The sequence below is a fragment of the Populus trichocarpa genome, chromosome 9 (genome assembly GCF_000002775.5).
Source record: "Populus trichocarpa isolate Nisqually-1 chromosome 9, P.trichocarpa_v4.1, whole genome shotgun sequence".
Taxonomy (NCBI): Eukaryota; Viridiplantae; Streptophyta; class Magnoliopsida; order Malpighiales; family Salicaceae; genus Populus; species Populus trichocarpa.
In genome coordinates, this window is record NC_037293.2 from 11,217,782 (window position 1) to 11,240,120 (window position 22,339).

The window sequence follows — 22,339 nt, forward strand, 5'->3', positions numbered from 1 at the left end:
CTTTCCAGTGTGCCAATTGGCTGACTCAAGAAAAAAGAGCATAATTTTCTCCTGACATAGATAGAAGTAATCTTTCCCTCACTTGCAGCTTAATTGAAAAGGGACTACATCAAAAATTTAGAGCATAATCTATCTATTGCTAAACAATATACAAGGCTAGAGATATGAATTCTACATGCTCCTCAGCCATTATATATCCATCCAGATCACATTAGTGTGTTTTCTTGATTGCATTTATAGAATAACAATTAATCTCACTCAGGATGGTGAGAGCTTCAAAGTCAATCTCGTTCAGGAGCATCTCCAGAAACTCTTCTTGAACTAAGGTTGCCTGTGTATGTCCAAACCGTCTCAAAGTCAGATGACAGTGGTTTTTCCAACTTACGATCAGGTGCTTCCTTAGGTTTGCCCCTCTTTAGGGAGGATGGCACCCTTTCTGGACTTCCGGACACTGGAGTCGAAGCACAATACGTAGGCGTTGCAAATGGAGAGGCAAAAGGGCTTTGTTGGATTGAGAAGGGGCTAGGAGACATTCTCTTCTGGATGGGAAGACCTCCTAATCCTCCTCTGTTGAAGAGGGACATCGATTCTGCTGCAGCACATTGCTTTATTGCATCATCTACGTAAATAACATCATCTATCCTTGCCATAATGTTGAAGGCCAAGCTCTCCATTACTCTTGAGTAGCTTTCGAGAATTGACTGCCCGACATCCTGCAAGAAAATAAACCTTTCATAATCCGCAAATCATGTCTAGCATGGGCAGAACTGTAGCTGGATGCAGGGGTGGAGCTAGGATTCATAATTAAGAGGGGCAAAAATAAAAATACTATTTCAATAGGTATTATTACACAAATAACATTATTTTATTATGTAATATTGGATTTAAACAAAATTATTACATCAAGGTTGTATTATAAAAAATGATAATCTCATGTACAATTATTCTAAGTAAATTATTCTTTAGTAGATATGTTATGGACTAATGGGAAAACTTCAAAAACTATGGGGAGAAAATGTCTAGAAAAAGGGGGTAAATTCAAAATCCTTAAACTATCAGGGACTATTACGAATTCTTTGGTAAGATTAAGGGGGGCGATTGCCCCCGTTCTCTTACATGTAGCCCCGCCCCTGTCTGGATGGTTTAAACAGTGTATTTGAGTGATGAATGCAACAACATAATTGTCTCTTGAACTATTTATTCGTTATTGCAGCACTTTTGGATTCATCTGAAAGGGATTCACCACATGCAAAATTATTTTATGATGCTGATTAGGAGTATTAGGTTAGAATTCTAGATTCCGACGAAGAATTGAAGCAACTACCTTGTTATATTGAATCTTGTTCATATCCAAAGTTGTTTGTGGGAGGCCAGGGAAACGAAGCCTTAAGCTCTGTAGGAGAGTTTCTGCTCGTTGGGCCAAAATCTGGTTCTTATGCGAATCTGTAACAAAGCCCTTGACCTTGCCGCCCCATGACGAGTGCTTAATTCTCATGTTATGGGTATGTTTTTTATGATCTTTCTGCTTCCATACATGCACCGCTGCCTCGATCCTGTTTGCTATTTCCAGAGTATGATGTTCTGTTGAAAGGTCAAGGCAATCGAGGAGGCGATCTGGTGAGAACTGCTCAGCGGTTATGTAGCGGTAGATGATATCACCGAGGCAAGGTTTTCCATTCTGATAGCATCACAGAAGAAAATACAGCATATTGTGAGTTTAGCATCCAAAAGCACAATAGCAAAATTAAAATAAGAAAAAGTTCAAGGTGCATGATTTATTAACTCTTTCAGTTTTAAAAGATAAAAGTTATAGCTAGGAGGCAAATATGACAACAGAACCTCCGCCAAATGTAATCAATCAATTTGCCAAGTAAAAAATGGTGCAGACAAAGAATGAAGCAGAACAAGACACATGCTGCAGGGGGTAATTATACTAGTCCTAAGGACTTGTTATTTCAAGAGACACAAAACTTTACCTTGGGCAAGGTCTCCATGTAAGCAGTGGGTATTTCCATCTCAACTAGCACGCTACTATTAATAGCCATTGCTGCTTTCAATATCTGATTGGTGCAATCTCTGCACTGCTGCAACCTCTTCCTTGCATCATCTGACAACCCATTTGGTGGCACTTTTGGACATGGCAACCACCATTTCTCTTCCTGCCTAATAGAAGGCCTCCCGCCAGAAATACCCGACGGATAGGCATCACAATCACCACCATCAGCCACAACTATCCCCCGATCAACATACCAAAACTCCGTTTCACAAAACCCGTCAAGCATACTAATCAACATAGCATCAAGCTTCTTGAGCGCGGGCAGATTCACATATAAATCCGAGCGTGGTCTAGTTGCCATAACCTCATAAGTTCCCCCACCAGGAAATTGCTGCATCGAAGGTACAAGCTCAACAATCGAATCACTCACACATAACAGCCATTCCATTTCCCTTTTCCACATCGACTTCTTTTGCGGCAACAATGGCTCTAACCTCCACAACTCGCCAAAAACAGTCGCTGCAATTACAACCCAAGATTGAACTCAAATCCATATGGGTGCGCACACATTAACAACACTAATACAGCCAATGAAAATACAGACCAGAGAGATTTGTGATGGCATTTGAGATGGCAAGTGCAGTACAGACTCCTTTACCACCACCAGACATGTCCTCTCCTAGTAGAAGCTTGGCAAATCTTTCTTTCATCATCTCAACCTCTATGAAAATGTTAATGAAAAAATCCAAAATTAGTGAAAATAAATTTGAATAATGTAAAGAAATTTAAAGCAAATAAATCAGTCTTTTCAGAAAATAAATAAATCTCAGAATCAATTTTTTTGCTTCTTTGAAAAAATGATTAAAAAAAAATAGTAACTAGAAAATCATAAAAATTAAAATCCACTAAAATGAAAAAAATATATATATATTTACCAGACAAATCAGTCTCCCTTCGTTTCTCATTCTTTGAGCCCCAGACCACCACATCTTTACCACCAATAACAGGAACCATAACCGGCGCCGGAAAACAGAAACCTCCAGCCACCGGACGCGGAGATGACGTCATCGAACTCGAAGCACAACCACCATCGCGACCAAGCCCTCGCCGACACGAGAAATTACTCGAACTAGTACAGCTCTCCGACTCGCTGACGTCGGCACTCAAACTATAGCTCCCGCACCTCTCACTACCACCACCGTCATCATCAGAAGACACACTCCCCATCTTGATGAAAAAAAATTAAACAAGATTAGACGGTCATAAATCAAGATCTTAACTGCTTCTCCTCACTGTACGGTCAATGTAGCTGGTTGGCTGGAAATGTGAGTGTAGTAAGTGTGTTTCTCTCTCTGGAAAGAATGGTGTTCGTGTTTGGAGCTTTTTCAGAATACTTTTTTTTTTATTTATATAATCAGTGGCTGAAGGATTGTGTAGTGAAGAGTAGTTTGCTCTTTGCTGTTGATGAGGCGAGAGAGGAAAGGAGACGGAGACGGACGTTCGCTTGCTACTGCTACAGCTTAGTTTTTTCGTCTTTCCGTAACAGGAGGGTTTAGCACCAGACACGCCTTCTTTCATGTGGGGACCACCATGTTTTACTTTTAAATTAATTATTAAATCCCATTGGTTTTTTTTTTCATGTTATCAAGCACGGTCGGAGATCGACCTGAAAATGAATAATTTGAATGATATTTGATAAATTATGATCAACTTGTTGGTGTGGAAAAACAAATGTTTACTATAAATATAAAAAACATTGCAAATTATGTAAGCGTGAATTAAGGAGTAATTTAAGCATTTTTTGAGATATTAAAAAACTACTGCATTACAGATTTTTCTTTTCAACTACAAACTTTTAGGATCAGATTATTAACTAATTTGTTATAATTTGTTTGAGAAAGGAAAAAAAACCAACAAAATAGAGTCAAAGTGTGGAAAAAAGAGAGAAGAAATTTCATGGTAAGTCTTATTTAGTCCACTGTCCACCCACTTTTTTTTATTTCATGGTATTTTAAAATTTAATATAGTTATTGATTTGTTTAGTTAAATATATGAAAAAAGTTTTTAAATTCCTAATGAATATTTTTTCTTGATGTCAAAACACGTCGGGAACTGCTGCACATTTATTTTCCCGATGCTGAAGAAACTTTTGATGCTATCGGGGTATACCGCGTGTTAACTAACTAAAATCTAAAATTAGTTAAAACTTTATTAGTAAATAAAAAAACAAATTATTAAAGCCGGCCTTCTCTTCTTTTTATTTTTATATTTTTTTAAAAAAATAATTGGTTTTTATTGTCAATAAAACGCAAGCAGTAACCCAGTGTTTGCTAAGGATCTGTTCATGTTTATGTTTTAAAAATATTTTTGAAAATATTTATTATTTTTTAAATTTAAATTAATATTTTTTTAGTATTTTCAGATGATTTTAATGCGCTAATATCAAAAATAATTTTTTAAAAATAAAAAAATATTATTTTAATATATTTCTAAATAAAAAATATTTTAAAAAATAACTATAAGCACTACTAAATAAGCTGGAAATTGGAATTTTACGGGCATAACATGTGTTACCATTACAAGCATTTTGATATTAATATTCATGGATCTCCACGATGATGTAACTGCTTGGTTGGTATTGATTAGCACTTGCGGCTTGTAATCGTGTCATTAAAAATTTATTCTTTTATTTTATGAGAAATTATTTTCACCATTGTATAGTTTAGTTATTTTTTTATTTTATTTTTATGTTTTTATAAATTATAATTTACATTATATAATTTATAAGTTACATAGACACTTTACAATGCAAAAAAAAAAAAAACCAATAAAAAAACTCAAATTATTTGCATGCTCATCTTAATGATTAAGTAGCTATTATCAAGGATCAACCGAGTGTTGTTGAGGCGTGAGGTTTTGTGTTAGTGACAGAGGAGAAACGAGAACCCAAAGATTTGGCTGGTAATGGAGGGAATAGCCGATAACGTGCAAACGAGTGTAACGGCGGTCTTTTTTTTGGCGGGACAAAGATACAAAGCAAGCGTACTCAGTTAATGAGCCCTGGACTCGTATTCCAAAGCGTTCGATTAGGCTACTTATTGCTTATTATTTTAATTTCATCTTTTTCAGTGCACAAAAGAGGTGTAATTAATGCTTAATTTGTTCAAAAGAAATGCTTAATTGATTTTGAAAGGGGCAAATTAGAGCTGGACCCTCCAATTATTGAACATGTCTTGATCAGGTCCCTCAACCATGACGACTTTTGAGGCTAAAATACCTGGATGGATGCAATGGGGATCTTCTAATCCAACATTTGTCTATGTTTATGCAGATATTTTGTGAGAATACCCTCCTCGTGATTCCAGCTTTATGCTCATTAAATGATCATATGGCATCATGGCGTCCTTTTTATTAGCATGTAGTTCGTGTTTTCTTGTGTTTTTTTTTATATATATATATATATTAAAAAGAAGTTTTTTTAATCAAAATTCACACAATAACATTTAACAAAAGACAAACGAAAATATTAAAAAATATTCTGAATTTATTATTTTTAATGGTTAAAGATATTACTGATTGGGAAATTTAAGTAGTTATGTTTTAGTTTTATATATTTCCATTGATCACGAGCGGTGGAAAATACATGAATTGGGACTGAAGGGTTTGGATGTAGTTCGCTATGAAAGGTTAATGCCGGGAAATTGGATTCTTAGAACGCTGTGCAAAACGACTTGAAGATCTCACATAGTATTGACCGGTCTTGATCATATGAAATCTATTAAATCGACGGTCTTGATCTCACCAAGTGACTGAGAGTATCCGATAGAATCTCCAAGCGGCTAAAAGCCTGACAATGTGTGGAGGAGAAGTATTCGCTGTGGATTTGATTACGTGTAGTCACTTACAAAATCAATCCCATGGTACGCACTCCCTTTTCTATGTTCGAGGACGATATGTGATCTCTGATCGAGTGCGAGTTTACGTCCAAAACAGCTCATTTTACTGGAAATTGTAGATAATTGCTAGAGAATAGATATGGTTAAATCTGATAAAACATTACCGAACTAACATGAAATATTTAATTATATTATATATATATATTTGTGAAATATTTAATTTTTTTAATATAACATGATATATATATTCATTATTGATATAAAACATACACACACACACATACATATATATTCATAATTTTTTAGCTGTTGAATAATATATAGAATATAAATATTAATGAATTTAACATATAGATATTCATTATTATTCATATATTTGTCATACCGGATCTGATGCTCGAGATATGTAAAACTATGTTATTGCCTTATTGGATCGTACAATTTTTTATCATCGGGGTTTCTGTCAAGTGGTTGAATAATTATGATTTTACTATGTATTCACGTGCTGATCTTTTCGAAGCAGGTTTCTTACACGTCATTTAGATCACTAATCAGATGATTGTGATTTGATGACATTTATAAACTATATCCTTTTATTCCTTACAAACGCTCGTGTCATTTCAATCATCATTGAACTGAATCTAGACCACCGAGATAGACTGATGGGCAACATTGGTGAGGACAGGGGATCTAGTTAATGTTTTTTCACCTGGTTGGCTACCTTATACGTATTCAGGCTAAATTTTTCGTGCAATGAAATTGAAACCAGCCTTTTCCCATATGAATTAACGTGTTTTTTTTGTTGAAAAATCTCATTAATATATAAATTTTTGTGTTTGCAATAAATTCTATTTTGGTTTCTTTTGACATGAATTTGAATTTGAATATTAAAATCAAAATAATTTCACATGAATTGATTTTATAAGAATAAGGTATGATTTGGTTTAGATTAAATTTTAATTTATGGTAACACTAACCTGATCAAATTTAAATAATTTAATGAGTTGACCTAACTAAACTTAACAATATCAAATTAAAAACAAAAAAAAAACTCAAATTGACTTCCATGATATAAAAACTTTATATTCTTTATATGGTCAGCCTCAGATAGAGCACCACAACTATGGTTATTTCGATGAAATTGAATCCGGGCCCTTGATATCATAAAATATAGGCATGAGGTAGAAGTGGCGTCGAATTAAATCTGGGCCGTTGACACAGGTTGTAGGCCCCGGCTGTGAATATGGAATGTAAAGTTGATACAGGCTTTTGATTTGTAGTGGGGACCAGCCTAATACTATAGAGGCAACAAACCTAAGGATAGAAACAACAGGTCGGCTTGTCAGGTTCCCTTATGTTGGAATTGTGGACGAGCCCATAAAGTAGATGGCGTGAAGGGACCGTTTGTTTTTTACCAGGAAGAAGAGAAAAGTATTGGCTGTGCTTGTTGAGCATGGTTATATCCTGTAGCTGCTCGATTAAAGAAATCACGACCGTGGGCAGTCCATGGGGACCATAATGATTGAAGAAGATGGTTTGGTCTCGTGGGGACATGGAGTGGTTGCCATGTGTAATTTTTAATTCGATGATTCATGAGTTATTGACTTCGAAGTTCGGAGTTAATGATACCCTCTGAGCACATGAGATTATAAAAAGTCCCAATCCCAGCAACAATTAAGGGATAGTACAAGTGATATTGTTGATTCACATGCACGGGCAACCTTTCCGATGTCATTAGCATGGTCAATGTGTGTTTGATTTTCTGCTATTTATTTTTTCAAAGTTATTAAAGATTAGATATATCACCCAACTTAGATTCCAGAATTAAAGATTAAAAGCTTATTTATTTTTTATTTTAAAAGTATTTTAATTTTTTTTATCTATTTCAAATTAATTTTTGGATGTTTTCATATTATTTTAATGTGATGATATAAAAATTAAATTTTAAAATACAAAAAAAATATTATTTTAATATATTTTCAAATAAAAAATATTTTAAAAAATAGCCTGTTATCATAATAACTGACATGCTCTAAATGAATTAACTAAGATTAATTAAAATAAAATAATAAAAACTTAAAATAATATTATTTTAATTTTTAAAAGATTAATTAAGTTTTTATTATATTACGGGTTAATTTACTATATCATACCGAATTTAACTGGCTTCATTTTTTTTTCTTTTAATTTTTTAAAAATAATTAAGTTTTGACTACATTACAGCTTAATTTACCGGATCATACCAAATTTAACTGGCTTGACTTCCACCTTATTTTTTGAAAACCTAACCCGGAACAATGATTGTATTGGCCGGGAATTAAAATTGGGCAGAGTTATGGTGGTTTTTTTCCCCTTTCATAGCACCAAGTCACCAGATCGTATCGGGCTGCATCTGGACTAAGATGAACAGTTTTGGATGCTGCCATGTTTAAAGGAGAATACAGTCCTCTTCTTCAAACGAGAAAAAATGCTAGCAAGAGACGAATTTGATAGGAGTGAGTGGTTGAGAAGATAAGGATATAAATTAAAACAATCTTGTTTGTCTACAACTGAGACAAGAATCCCAGTCGTAGATATCTCTTGAAAACTAACCAGACTAAATTGTTCTGGGGAGTATCAGATTTCTTGTACAATAATTCTTCCATGCTGGTGTTAAAATGATGAACAGACAATAATTAAGGAAAGGAAACACGTGAGATGAAACCTGCCCAATTCTTATCTTCCTTTTCTCTACTCTCCATTTGAGTGGATTAAAACGTTTGAAAATGAAAGGAGGAAAGGAATCGTTCTTTTCCTTTCTCAGGTATATACCGACTGTGTGTTCTTTTATCTCCTTTCCTTGATCTTCAACGTCTCCAGTTCCATTTCATCCACGCAGACGTAAAATATGCACTGATAATGTTGTTCCACATCTGTGATTTTTTTTCAAGAAATATTGTCTTCACTGGTAAAAAAATCTCTTCAATTCCATTTCGCTCTTGAAAACAATAAATATATATTTCACGTGATAATTGCTAAGTTTTTACTTGAATTAGAAAAAATATTAATACGATGAAATTCAACTAACTCGACTGTTGTTCGTGGGAAAGCTCAGGTTGTTTTAACAGAAATAATTAACTTAATTAACCAGTCATTTCCTGGGCAGGCTCAGGCGAGTCTCACAGCCATGGTTTCAGTCACCAGTTGTTCGTACGTTCACAGTTCTTTCGAGTGGAATTTATGCATTTATTACATGGCTTGGATTTACAGCATATTCCAAATGATGAGAGACAGACAGTGGCATCTGGTCCCCTCGCTCTTTATTTTTTTTAATGTCTGCCTGCCGTTTTACAGTACGGATACTACCCACGTATTATTTCCTGAACCAATAAACTTACATTTAATATATTAATATAGCGCATCATTGCTTTCTTGATACTCGCTCCCCTCTCTTTCTTGCTCTGTCAGATTGATTTATATTTATTTAGCTGTTACTAGTTACATGCCTAGCGTGTCGCCGCCTCGCGTGTCTTGGCGGATCAATTATTTTTTATATTTTATAAAAAACTAAGATCTAAAAATATTAGGTTTTTTTATAAAGTTATACCCAAGAATCTTAGATTTAGTTGCAATGCCTAATCCAAGAGTAATATTTATAATATTAATAATAACATTAAACTTACATGTCCTAAATTTAAGTAGGTTTGATTGCAATACCAGACCCAATAACATTGGACGTGGGTCTAGCTGCAAGGTCGTGTCATAAATGTGTGATAATTAAATAAATTAGTTAAAAAGAAAAAAACAAAGAAAAAAAACCAACAGGAAAATAAAAACTAATGAAGAAAAAGAAAAAAATATATGAATTAACTGGGTTAACCCTTCAAACCAGGTTAACCCGTCATACCTTAAATTCGTATCGTGAAAGTTTGATAATTAAAAAGGAAAAAAAACAAACTAATGGGTTAACCCAGAATTAACTAAGCTAACTCGTCAAACCAGGTTAACCTGTCAAACCCGGAATCCGTGTCATGAAAGTTTGATAACTAAATAGAAAAAAAATTAACATTAACAATTTAAATTAAACAAAAAAAATTAATTAAAAAGAAAAAAAAATAAAAGAATGAGTCTTTTCACTATGGACCACACTGTGCAATCCATAATTAAATGCATAAAAACAACATAAAAATAAAATAAAAATAAAAAGCGGGATGAAGTGCTCAACCAAATTTAATGCATGATTTTCATCCACGTGTTTTCTTTGTGTTGGTTAACTTGGCTCACCCTGAGGTTGTACAGAAGAGGTCGACCAGGCTCATACAATAACTTGTCGTTTTAGCTAAATTATATAATATCCAATAGATTCTCGTATAATAAACTTGATGTACTGAAATTGGTCGCGTAGCCAATAATTTCTTTCTATCTCACCTTTTTAAGTTGCAGCTTCCTATTTACATGGCATAGCTTGTAGAGGTGAGTATCCGTTGATTCTGTTCTGTTTATATAAAAAATATCAATCGAATTGTTTTTCTTTTTAAAAAAAGAATTTTGAGGTACATCAAACAACTTATTCAAACCAAATAATTTGATTTCTATTTAAAAAGATGGTATTGGTACATAAATCTTTGATCTCTTTAAATTTTATATTTTAAAAAATTGATTTCGTTCAGTTTTTTTTTATTTCTAAAATCCAAAACCTAAATTAAATCAAATATTTTTTAAAAAACTTTTATAATTAAAACTTTTATTTGTTATCTCATATTTTTTTTTCTTCATAATTTTTAACCAATTCACTTATTATTGAGTTATTTTGCACGCTATATGAGGATTTTTAAAAATATGATAGTAATTGCTTTTTAAAGTGTTTTTCAACTCTGAAAAACATCAAAAATAATAATTTTTTTATTTTTAAAAATTTATTTTTTAAATTGACACATCAAAAAACCCAAAAATACTAAAAAAAATTAATTTAAAACAAAATAAATTTAAATTAAAAAAAAAGGTTTAACCCCCGTATCTAATTAATACTCTATCTCATCTTACAGTATAAAATCCACACAGAAAAAGAGGTCCAAATCTTAGCGAAGGCCCATATCTCGTCAAGTCCAGACCCATCCGAACTTGACCCCACAACCCCACACACCGCCACCGTCATCACCAAAATACCATTCCGCCACATTACAAGTTCCGTGAACTGCCCACCAAAACAAACCAGCGGAATCAAAATTGCCAATTTTCTTTCTCTCGAATCCAAACGTAAAAGAAACCCTAGATTTAATTTAATCAAAGATGCCGAAGAAGATGGGAGTGAACAGCAAAGCCGAAGAGGCTCGAGCTCGTAAGAACGCAACAGAAGCCGATAAAAAGTCTCGCGAGGCTCGCGAGAAAGAGGAACAGTACTGGCGCGAAGCCGAGGGGTCGAAATCACGCGCTGCGAAGAAACGTGAGGAAGAATCGGAGAAAAGAGCTGAAGCCGCCGCGCGTAAAGCCGAGGCGCGCAGATTAGCGGAGCAGGAAGAGAAGGAGCTGGAGAAGGCTATGAAGAAGCCGGATAAGAAGGCGAATAGGGTTTCGATTCCGGTGAAGGTGACGGAAGCGGAGTTGATGAAGAGGAGGGAGGAGGAACAAGCGGAGATGGCGAGGAAAGCGGATGAGGCGAAGAAGAGAAAGGATAGGACCGCGGAGGAAGAGGAGTATGAGAGGATGGTGCTGGTTTCGAATACGAATAGGGATGACTCGATTATTGAAGCGAGTAGTGTTGAGGAAGCGATTGCGCGGATCAGTGTTGCTGATAACTTGCCTGCTGATCGGCATCCTGAGAGGAGGCTTAAGGCCTCGTTTAAGGTGCGTCGTTTTATTGTTTTTTTTTTATTGAAAACTGGAAACTGAAAATTTGGCATTGTATTTGGTGCTTTTGTCTGTTTTGTTGTAGGGTTTATTATTGTAATGAATGTGGTGCATAGAAAGTTTTTGAAATTTTGATTGTGGGAATTTAGGACTGGTGATTTTGTGCTGGGATTGTTGATTGGAATGTTAGCACATGCGTGTTCGGTTGATGTGTACAATTGTGTTGTTGAAATTTGTAAATTTGATTGAAATTTAGGAGGTACAGTGTTTATGGATACGAGCAGAGCGTGTTGGAGTAGAGTTATGAGGTTGTTAAGCAGTGTTAAGTCGTATAATGCAAGTTTGGCCTTTAGGATAGAGAGCAGGAATGGAATGTGTGCGGTATCAGGAGTGAGAATGAGAAACCAGAGAAATGAATCAGAAGCGTAATATGCTAAATGTGCTGTTTTGGGAGGAAGTGGTGATGTAAAATGCCATTTATTTTAGTTTTTGGGAAGACATGGATGGTTGGATGGTAGCTGTTCTGAAGAGTTTGACTATTAAGATAATGTGGGGCACGTAAATGAATTTAGAGTGTATATTGAAATGAGCTTGTAGTTTGTGGCATCACATGATTATGGTGTAAAGAGGTGAAAAAGTAACACTGTATTGAGTTGTGGTAGCATGCATGCATCCTCTCACTCATGCTAGATGGTCACAGATGTGTTTAATTACTCATTCCTTTTCAAATCAACTTCTAGTGATTTGTTCCATTGGTAACTGGTGATTGATTCATCATGGTACATCTTTCTTTAATTGAATTTCTGTACTCATATAGGTAGTATCTTTTCTATTTCTTTTAGCAATGCTGGGATATTTTCTTCTTCCTGTTCTTCTAATCATATATATGTTTTAAACATTCTTAGGCTTTTGAAGAAGCTGAGCTCCCCAAGCTCAAGGAAGAGAAGCCAGGCCTTACACATACACAATACAAGGACATGATATGGAAGCTATGGAAGAAATCTCCTGACAATCCTCTTAACCAGGTATAATCTGTAACTTTTAAACTATGGCCTCTAAGGTTTTTCTGAGTGTTGTTTTTGAAATTTTAGCTTTAAGTTGTCCTTGGATTTCTTGACTCCTGTGGGAATTTAATTATGCTTTAACGTTATCTTTTTTTATCACTTCTGATGCTAGATCCCCAAGGTCATTTCTTACTCATTTGGTTTTGAGGCATGACTCTATTGGTTGATAAGTTTCTTGTTAGGGCATCTCTCTCTAATCAAAAAGAAAAATTTAGTCATTTAGTAGCATGACTATAATGAATTTGTTTTACTGGATTACCGTGTCTGAAGTCATCTAATCGATAACCATTTTGGATATGCAGGCTAGTGAGTGAAAGCCGTTGCATTTTCATGGGCTGTGTTTTCTTGGGACTTGCTGTCAAGGAGAGGTTCGCTGGGCATCCTATCATAGATATGTGGACAAATAAACTTATATGAAACTTGTATGTATGTTTGCCAGCCAAATTTGAATCCAATAACAACTGGGGCATAAGCAATCCTTTCTTTGTTGCAAGGCCTCATTTTTTTTATGAAATGTTATTTCACAATTTGCTGAGCAGTATGTTGTGTTCCGATGATGTATTGTTCGTGCCTGGTTGACATAGGTAAAGTCAATGCCATGATTCTTTTGTGCATTTCTGCATCACGATAGAGTCACCGACTTCATCCGTCCTGGACTCCTACAGTCCTTAAGATTATCAAAGCCTGGAGGATTCGGAGTTTGGGACAGCTCTGGTTGGAAGGGTGAACCATATGGCATGCTAAAACTTATGCGCTTGCCAAAGGATTTGTCTGGACAAGGGGTTGTAACTTGTAAGTCGTTACCTTCCCCACCTGTTTGGAACCCAAAAGGTAAAAGATTATGGGATACGTCACCGTCTGAGCATGTAAAGCAAGTGTTTGGTTTGAAATCTTTTAATGTGCGGACCTTTGAGAAACTCAGAGTGCGTGTTCGCGAGTTGCGCCGCTGGTAAACAAACACAGCCCGCGGTGTCTTGCTCACTGCCGGTTCCATCAATCATTTGAAGTCTTCATCGACCATCTTTTTTTCTTGCACACACAAATCATATGCTATCAATCGTTTGGTTCTTAAAAACTTCTAATAGCTACAAAATACCTTCGCTATTATAATATTTCATTCCATTTTCTCACCCCATATGGTTTACAAGGTCAGGTTGTGAAGACTTGAAATTCTGTGGGGATAGTGTATTTATTTCTTAGTTGTCATACCTGAAGTGTGGATCTGGGTTACCAGGTCATTTGATGAATTTACAAATCGCCGGTTAAATCATCTTTTATTTAAATGACATATTTTTATTTTTTAAAAAATAATATTTTTTATGTTGATCCACTTGGATTTGGATTAGGAAAGTGAAACCCAAATTAAGCTAAACTCTAATTATATATATATATTTTTTATCTACTAGTGAATTAAGTTTAATATATGTGATTTATTTATAACAACTAGCTAGCGCAGATGATTGCTGTTATATCCCACATCGAGAGTGAGAAACAAAAGCAAGCAAGCGCAAGTACAAGTAAGGGGAACGAACGCGATGGGAAACTTAAAAGGGTCGGTTGGCTAAATATGCCACACTCGCCCTAGTCTGGTGAGTGCCGTATGGCTATCAAGACATATGGCTGACATAATTTGTGGGACAGCACAGGGTTGGCTCGCCTGGCCGACCCTCCGTTTAAGTCAAATAATGAGTTGTCTAATAATTTGCCATATCACTTATGCTTGCATTCCCTGTACCCCATCACTAATAATAGTGAAATTGGTGCACCGCCATTTATGCCGGGCAATGATTTTCTTTCAATCAAGTAAAATTGAGACGTTGGGGGCTAGGCAATTGATGTCTTCAAACTGTCTCTGATTCAATGTTCTGCCAACTCGAGCACAAAAATTAGGTGGGATGTATTATATCTATTTATCAAGGTTAAATCTTTCCATGAACAACCTTCATCTACCACTCTTATCCTGGAACTGGATGGAACGCATTTCTTGAGCTAATAATTTATTTCCATGAATGCAAGCATGGCGTTCATCATGCACCAGAATCAATCAAAAGCGATGTTTTCTACTTTTCTTATCCTTTTCGGGTTGGGGTGTGGCTGAGAGGAGCATACTGAAGTTGACGTATATGTATCGGATGGATTAAATCATCACTGGCATTCCTTTTCTGGTAGGGTGAGGCAATGCCAATAAATGTCCTTGGAAAAGATGGACAGCATGGAGAAGCTTTTCTTATTTACTCGCTTCACTAAATTATCCATTCCGTTGACGAGAATTAATTTAGCAAATATTATAAATCAAGAAACTAGAAATCAGGAATAAAATTAAGAAAGATTTTATATATATTCATATTCTTAGTTTTCCATCCGTAAATAGGATTCCTATACATACATGTATATATAAACCTTCTATGCAATAAGAAAAGAGGAGAATTATTTTGATACATACAATTACTTCTCATTGTTGACATTGTATCAGAGCAACCATCCAAATCTAACTTCTAACTTCTTTTTCTCAAATCATAAACCCTGAAATATGGTAGAAGCAAACCCACATAACCATGCCCAGATTACAACCACAAACTCCAGAATTGACCCTTAAATCAACAAAACCTCTTTTTCAGGATGTTCTCACGAAGAAGATTTTTGGTCGTGCTGCTAAGATAAGGGGATTATATTATGTGGATGATCTGGACCTTGGTAAAGTTTATTTTGCTCAATCATCACAGCGGCAAGGACAAGACATCTGGTTATGGCATTATCGATTAAGACATCCATCATTCAGCTATTTATAACATTTATTCCCCTCTTTATTTGAAAATGTACTGCTCTCTAGTTTTAAATGCAAGGATTGTATCCTGGGTAAAAGTCATCAAACAAATTACTCAATCAGTCATAATAAATGTAATGTACCATTTGAGATTATTCACTCTGATTTATGGGGTTCTGTACCCATTACGACTACTACTGGCTTTAGATGGTTCTCCTGACTCTCCTACATTATCTGATGCTATGCAATATAGTTTACCTCATAAGCATAATCGAGGGATACCTCCAAACCGGTACTCACCAGAAACAGAAGGAAGAAAGTCCAAATACTCCATTACGAATTTTATCTCAGCTCATAACATGTCAAATACAACAAATATTTTTATAGAAAAAGTATCTTCAGAATAGCTTCCACAAAACATTGAAGAGGCCATGCTAGATGAACATTGAAAATTGACTGTTTATGATGAAATGAAGGCTCTCCAGGATAATAATACTTGGGAACTAACTACATTGCCAGATGGAAAAAAGACAGTTGGATGTAAATGGGTGTTTACTATGAATTATAAAGCAAATGGGACAATAGAATGATACAAAGCGAGATTGGTGGCTAAGGGATACACACATACATATGGCATAGATTATCAGGAAACTTTCTCACCAGCAGCCAAACCAAACACAATTTGGATACTCTTATCGCTTGCAACAAACCTGGATTGGCCTTTACATCAGTTTGATGTAAATAATACATTTCTTCAAGGAGATCTAAAGGAGGAAATATACATGGATGTTCCCTTTGGTTTTGCTGGAAGAGCAGAAAGTATGGTGTGTAGGCTTACAAAATCACTCTATGGACTGAAATAGTCTCCCAGGGCATGGTTTGGAAGATTCAGTCTAGCAATGCAGAAGCATGGATTCAGCCAAAGCAACTCGGACCACACATTATTTCTGAAAAGAAATGGGGGGAAAATAATGGTTTTAATAATTTATGTTGATGATATGATAGTCACAGGTAATGATGAAGATAGAATTTCAGAAATATAAAAATATCTAGCAAGTGAATTTGAAATGAATGATCTGGGTGGGTTGAAGTATGTTTTGGGCATTGAAGTATACAGATCAAAACTGGGCATATTTCTATCACAAAGGAAATATGTATTAGACTTATTAGTTGAGACATGTATGTTGGATTGCAAACATGTGGATACATCAATCGTACAGAATCATTGTTTAGCTGAATATACGGATCGGGTTCCTACAAATAAAGAACGATATCAAAAATTGGTGGGAAGACTCATTTACTTATCACATACATGTTCTAATATCGCATATGCAGTCAGTCTAATCAGTCAATTCATGCACAAACCAAGTGAGATACATATGAAGGTAACATTGCGAGTACTTAGATACTTTAAATCTTTTTCGGGAAGAGGAATTCTTTTCAAGAAGAGTAATCACCTTAATCTCATTGGCTATACTGATGCAAACTAGGCTGAGAATCTGACTGATAAAAAGTTTACTTCAGGATACTTTACCTTTGTTAGTGGAAACTTGATAACCTGAAAAAGTAAAAAGCAGAAGGTAGTTGCTCTATCTAGTGCTTAAGCAGAATTCAGGGGGATGATCAAAGGATTATATGGGGTACTATGGATAAAAATGCTACTTAAGGAGCTGGGATGTCCTATGGATACCGAAATCAAGATACACTGTGACAACAAAGTTGCAATTGTTATAGCCAATAATCCAGTTCAACATGACCGAACTAAGCACGTGGAAGTAGATAAACACTTCATCAAGCAAAAACTTGATGAGAAGACTATGATTTTTTCTTTTGTCAAATTCGAGGATCAACTAGCAGATATACTTACTAAAACAATATCTAATAAAGTGTTTCACTGCTCTCTCAACAAGTTGGGCATACGAGATATCTTCATACCAACTTGAGGGGGCGTTGACAAGAATTAATTTAGCAATATTAAAAATTAGGAAACTAGAAATCATGAATAAGTTTAGGAAAGATTTCATGTATATTCATATTCTTAGTTTTCCATCCGTAAATAGGATTCCTGTACATGTATATATAAACCTTCCATACAATAAAAAAAGAGGAGAATTATTTTGATACAGACAATTACTTCTCATTGTTGACACATTGCTGGGTCATGGGGTAGGGAGCCTTGAAGTGTGCTGTCTCTATTGTCAATAAATAGGAAGTCTGCAGGCTGTCTACATTTTCGTGAAGTTAAATTGCGGGGAATCTTTGCCATTGTGCATGATAGTCCAATAAGAGATTTCTCGTTATTAGACAGAACTGGTGGCATTCACTGTGGTAAATGCATAGGTACTTGAGTGAATAGTGAATGCTTAAATCTATCAGCAAGTTGCAATTTACTTATTAGAAAAACTTTAAATCAAACTATGAGAGCAGGTGTACCATAGCTAATAAATACATTGTTGGCAATGGGGGAAGCTGTGGAAAGAAATAAAGACCTGCAACTAACAATCACAGCAACACTTTTTGGTTCTGGAATGAGGTGGTGGCTGGATAATAAACACCGGTATTGTTTGCGATGGCGGGGAAGGCAAGCAGAGAGTGGAAAGTTTTTCCACTCGTGAAATCGAAGGAAGAAAAGAAGAGGACAATTATTGTAGGCTTAAAGTCAGATAACTATAGCAGAGAAATGCTCCTGCGTTTTCTCCATAAAGTTGTCAATCCAAGGGATAATGTGCTTGCTATACATGTTCAAGAACCATCTGATACTTTCGATCCAAACACCTTCTATATCCATGAAGATATCTGCAAGGCCAAGCAGGTATGCAATTTTGGCATTACAAGAATTTCATAGGATTATTTGTTTCTATTCTAATCCGTTATTCTATGAAGGTCGATTTCCTAGTTAAGGTTTGCAATGGGGACTCCTACATTTCAGAATTAGGCTATCAAGTACGCGTCAACTATGCAACAATCCTAGCAGTTGGACGCAGCCTTTCAGGGTATTGAAGCTGACATCCATATATTTATTTGCGTCTCTCTTCATCTTTCTCACTCCCATGGTTCTTGTATTGCAGGATCAGACAATCAGTCGTCAATGATTGCTTAAAAGAGTTGCCCCCAACTTGCAGCTTTCTGGTGATGGATAAGTCTGGAAAAATCGCACTCCAGAGGCAAGGTACCTCTCAACAAGGCTCGATTTATGCACTCTTTCGACATCCTCTATCGTCTTCATCAAAAAAAAGTTACTTTCATCAACAGAGAGCTGCCTCCCAGTTACGAAAATCATTGACTGTGCCATCTTCCTCAACAGCATCATCAATACAGCAAACAGATATTACAGCTAGGAACAATATCAGGAAGGCAGTCCAGGTTCCAGACTTTTGGGCAGAAAAGGTGTCTCATGGATTGCTTATCCTGGAAGCTAAGGGACTTGTCAAGCATTTCAAATTTCAAGAGCTCAATTTAGCTACTAATAATTTCAGCCCTGAAATGGTGATTGGAGTAGGTGGGCACAGTAAAGTGTATCGAGCCAACCTCGTGGATGGTCAGGCTGTAGCTGTGAAAATCCTGAAAGAAACACATTTTCCAGCTGAGGATCTTCTCCACGAAGTGCGGATTCTATCTGACGTAAAACATGAGAACATAATCCAGATAATTGGGTACTGCTACAGTAAGGAGATGCATGCAATTGTATATAATCTACTAATAGGTAGTTTAAAGCAAAATTTGAGACAACTCAAGTGGAATGAGCGGATGGGAGTTGCCGTTGGTGTAGCACAGGCACTTGAATACCTTCATCATTCTTTCAACCCTCCAATAATTCATAGAGATGTGAAGTCATCTAACATCCTCCTCTCTGGCACTTGCCAGCCTCAAGTAAGTTCTATCACCATCTAGATTGAATTTGCGTCATGAGAACTTATATGAGAATATAGTCCCTTGTATATACGTGTTTCAACATTGACAAAATATGTTTCTTTTGTACTCAGCTTTCAGATTTTGGAGCAGCAATGGTAAACCAACCATCAAAACAAAATTCAGCAAGCACAAAGCCATTCAAAGTTGTTGGGACTTTTGGATACTTGGCTCCAGAGTACATGATGTATGGGAAAGTGGATGAGAAGGTTGATGTTTACTCATATGGGGTTGTACTCCTGGAACTTATCACTGGGCAGGAGGCTATTCAAACAAACGAGGCAAATCATGAAAGCTTAGTTCTATGGGTAAGAGAAGAAGTCCTTTGAATTTGAATGAATTTGAAGAGAGTAGGTTTCACCTCTAATTTTTGAGGCGTTACTGTCTCCTTGACTTGCAGGCAAGGTCTTTACTAAACTCTGGTCTATGTGAACGTCTCATTGATCCCCACCTTAGTGGAGACTACAAGAGAGAAGAGATGGAAATCATGATTTCTGTAGCACGCCTTTGCCTTGTACACTCATCTTCTAGGAGGCCAACGATGAAAATGGTTAGATTTCTCATCTCTCTCCATATAAAAATATTGCACAAAACTTCCATGAAAATGTCATCACATGTCCTTTCTATAATAGGAGGCTAAAATCCCTAACAAGGATTGCAATGTTGCTCTGTTTGAGCAGATATTGAGGCTATTTCAGGAGCCAGAATACTGGTTAAATATGCAGAGGGAGAGAGACAAGCTCCTCAACGCTAAGTCCGAAGAAGAAAAGTTCACCTGGAGAATGGACGACTCCACCTCGACTGTCAAAAGTACTCTGCCCGTGGATGATTCATACCATGAAATATTGCCATCTGAAGCACCGGATTAGCTAGCATCAAATATCTCAGTCACCGCGAAATCATTTCCAAGTTGGTTCTCCTAGTAAAGAGTGCTTCAGCTGATATCAAAGTTCTTATCACAGAGAAAGCATCCAAGCTGCTGTAATATAAATATATGCTTTACAAACTCCTCACCATATTTATCAGATATGTACTTCCACTCAAGGAAAATGGAAAGACAACGTCAATGAGCCCAATCCTAGCAAGGCTTATAATTGAGCCCATATGTATCTCATACAGAAATTTAAACCAAGATCCATACTCTCTGAGTGTAGGCCCAATTTGGTTAATATCAGCCTAGTCTAGTATAATAAAGGTCCAGTTCATCACTATGCATTGACATGGTTCTTGCATGCATTTTTGCACTGCTGATGTATACTAACATTCTTTTTGCCTAAATTTATATTTTTAAGGGTAAAAGTGAATTTATCATATAAATTTATCATTTCGAACTATAACCATCAACATAAAAAATTTATAAAGAATAACTTTATCATTTTAATAAAAGAATTGATTTTGATTTTAATACGATAATTTAGGTGTCATTTGGAGATGGGTAAACAATGTTTTATAAAAAAATTAATATTTTTATATTTTTAGAATGTTTTAATGTGTTAATATCAAAAATAAATTAAAAAATAAAAAATATTATTTCTATACATTTATAAAGCATAAACATCTTAAAAAACAAATATGACTACAATAACAAACCACACCTTAGTTATTTTTAAAAATAAATTAAAATCGAGTTTGAAAGCTTCCATCACTTTGTATTCATGTTTTACAGGGTGGAAGTGTAGTTATCATTTATCAACTGTCAAACTCTATCTTAATGTAATTTGGCCTAAAAAACGGTTTTGTCCAAGAAAATTAGAAAAATACTTTGGTCGTATGTCTAGGAGTTGCAAGGTGGAGAGTTAATGCAGTGTATAGGAGAGTGAATGGCGTGGCTGCCCATGCCAAGAACAGTGCTTTAAAGAATGGAAGACAAGATAGAAGAACCACGGCAGCCACAAGAATAATAAAGAACTCGTTCAATTTATGAGAGTTAAAGTACAAAACGAAGTCCCCAGAAAACACCAAAAAAGGCAACATCCGAAAGGAGTTTGAAGGCAACAGGAGCATGGAGAGAGCAAGATGAAGACACCATATTCAGAGGACTAGGAATTGAAAAATGTAGACGATCGATTTGGCGAGTTCAACTCTCTATGGGTTCATTTCTGGGAAGAGTACTTGTGCTCGTCTATAAACACCTATATATATATAATCCATGCAGGTCCTCACTCCTTATCAAAGAAACAACACTGGGTGGCAACTAGAGCAAAAACTAAAAACAAAAGTCTGCACAAACTATGGACGTAACTGATAAAAAACTGATGTATATTATTCTTTCACACAGGATGCTTAGAATAATACAATAAATTGATCAAATGAGACTAAGGCTTAAATAGCCAGAACAAGAAACAACATAAACAGCTAAAAATAAGTTCACGTCTTCAACACCCTGAAGATGTGGATCCTTGCTTAAGAATAGGTAAAACTAAAACAGAACATCAAATGCTAACAACACTGTCCTAATAACTAGGACACTTATTAAAATTATTAAGACTAAGTCTAACAATTGCTCCCCTAAACTGAACATGCTTGAAGCAGTTTAGTTTATTTCTTCAGCTGAATTCACCCCAAGTGCAGCTCTGAATTTCTCGAACAGTTCCAGCCTTAGAGGCTTGGTCATAATATCAGCCAGCTGCTCATTTGTACCACAATGCTCTATGTCAATTACTTCATCCTTTGTAAGATTCCTCAGAAAATGGAATCTTACGTCAATATGCTTACTCCTACCATGAAGAACTGGATTCTTGGCAAGTTTTATTGTAGAAGAATTATCACACAGAACTTTGACACACTTCCTTTCAGTACCTCCAATCTGTTTAAGTATCTGTTGCAGCCAAATACATTGACATGCACAAGATGCAGCTGCCACAAACTCTGCTTCTGTAGTTGA

At 35.7% G+C, this 22,339-nt stretch overlaps 3 protein-coding genes and 1 non-coding gene across 5 annotated transcripts; 3 read left to right on the forward strand and 1 right to left on the reverse strand.

Moving 5' to 3' along the window:
- Positions 1 to 35: 35 nt before the first annotated feature.
- LOC7472097 (rop guanine nucleotide exchange factor 1) lies at positions 36 to 3,533 on the reverse strand. The gene is made up of 5 exons (XM_002312895.4): positions 2,932 to 3,533; positions 2,601 to 2,717; positions 1,977 to 2,515; positions 1,325 to 1,678; positions 36 to 713 (listed from the first exon to the last, which is right to left on the reverse strand). Exons 1-5 carry the CDS (start codon positions 3,221 to 3,223, stop codon positions 282 to 284), a joined length of 1,734 nt encoding a protein of 577 aa, XP_002312931.2. The 5' UTR covers positions 3,224 to 3,533; the 3' UTR covers positions 36 to 281.
- Positions 3,534 to 11,015: 7,482 nt separating this feature from the next.
- LOC7472096 (uncharacterized) lies at positions 11,016 to 13,320 on the forward strand. The gene is made up of 3 exons (XM_002313653.4): positions 11,016 to 11,715; positions 12,624 to 12,743; positions 13,085 to 13,320. Exons 1-3 carry the CDS (start codon positions 11,161 to 11,163, stop codon positions 13,094 to 13,096), a joined length of 687 nt encoding a protein of 228 aa, XP_002313689.1. The 5' UTR covers positions 11,016 to 11,160; the 3' UTR covers positions 13,097 to 13,320.
- Positions 13,321 to 14,327: 1,007 nt separating this feature from the next.
- On the forward strand, positions 14,328 to 14,454 carry LOC112328708 (U11 spliceosomal RNA). The gene has a single exon (XR_002983897.1). It is a non-coding gene; the product is annotated as a U11 spliceosomal RNA (small nuclear RNA).
- A 3,343-nt stretch (positions 14,455 to 17,797) lies between these two features.
- On the forward strand, positions 17,798 to 20,666 carry LOC7472095 (PTI1-like tyrosine-protein kinase 1). 2 transcript variants are annotated; one of them, XM_024608549.2, is made up of 6 exons: positions 17,798 to 18,358; positions 18,430 to 18,539; positions 18,615 to 19,416; positions 19,530 to 19,763; positions 19,856 to 20,005; positions 20,088 to 20,666. In XM_024608549.2, the coding sequence occupies exons 1-6, from the start codon at positions 18,116 to 18,118 to the stop codon at positions 20,322 to 20,324; spliced, it is 1,776 nt and encodes a 591-aa protein (XP_024464317.1). In that variant the 5' UTR covers positions 17,798 to 18,115; the 3' UTR covers positions 20,325 to 20,666. The 2 variants fall into 2 exon arrangements, with proteins under 2 accessions (XP_024464317.1, XP_024464318.1); XM_024608550.2 differs by having other exon boundaries at positions 17,806 to 18,358; positions 20,136 to 20,666.
- The last annotated feature ends 1,673 nt before the right edge of the window (positions 20,667 to 22,339 follow it).

Excerpts from the sequence above, each read along its gene's own strand:
- LOC7472097 (XM_002312895.4), bottom strand. The coding sequence starts at position 3,223 with ATGGGGAGTGTGTCTTCTGATGATGACGGTGGTGGTAGTGAGAGGTGC. Across the intron at positions 2,516-2,600 it reads TGCCATCACAAATCTCTCTG|CGACTGTTTTTGGCGAGTTG; the intron begins GTCTGTATTTTC and ends TTGTAATTGCAG. Across the intron at positions 1,679-1,976 it reads ACATGGAGACCTTGCCCAAG|AATGGAAAACCTTGCCTCGG; the intron begins GTAAAGTTTTGT and ends TGATGCTATCAG.
- LOC7472096 (XM_002313653.4), top strand. The coding sequence starts at position 11,161 with ATGCCGAAGAAGATGGGAGTGAACAGCAAAGCCGAAGAGGCTCGAGCT. Across the intron at positions 11,716-12,623 it reads GGCTTAAGGCCTCGTTTAAG|GCTTTTGAAGAAGCTGAGCT; the intron begins GTGCGTCGTTTT and ends AAACATTCTTAG.
- LOC7472095 (XM_024608549.2), top strand. The coding sequence starts at position 18,116 with ATGGCGGGGAAGGCAAGCAGAGAGTGGAAAGTTTTTCCACTCGTGAAA. Across the intron at positions 18,540-18,614 it reads GTTGGACGCAGCCTTTCAGG|GATCAGACAATCAGTCGTCA; the intron begins GTATTGAAGCTG and ends CTTGTATTGCAG. Across the intron at positions 20,006-20,087 it reads GGAGGCCAACGATGAAAATG|GAGGCTAAAATCCCTAACAA; the intron begins GTTAGATTTCTC and ends TTTCTATAATAG.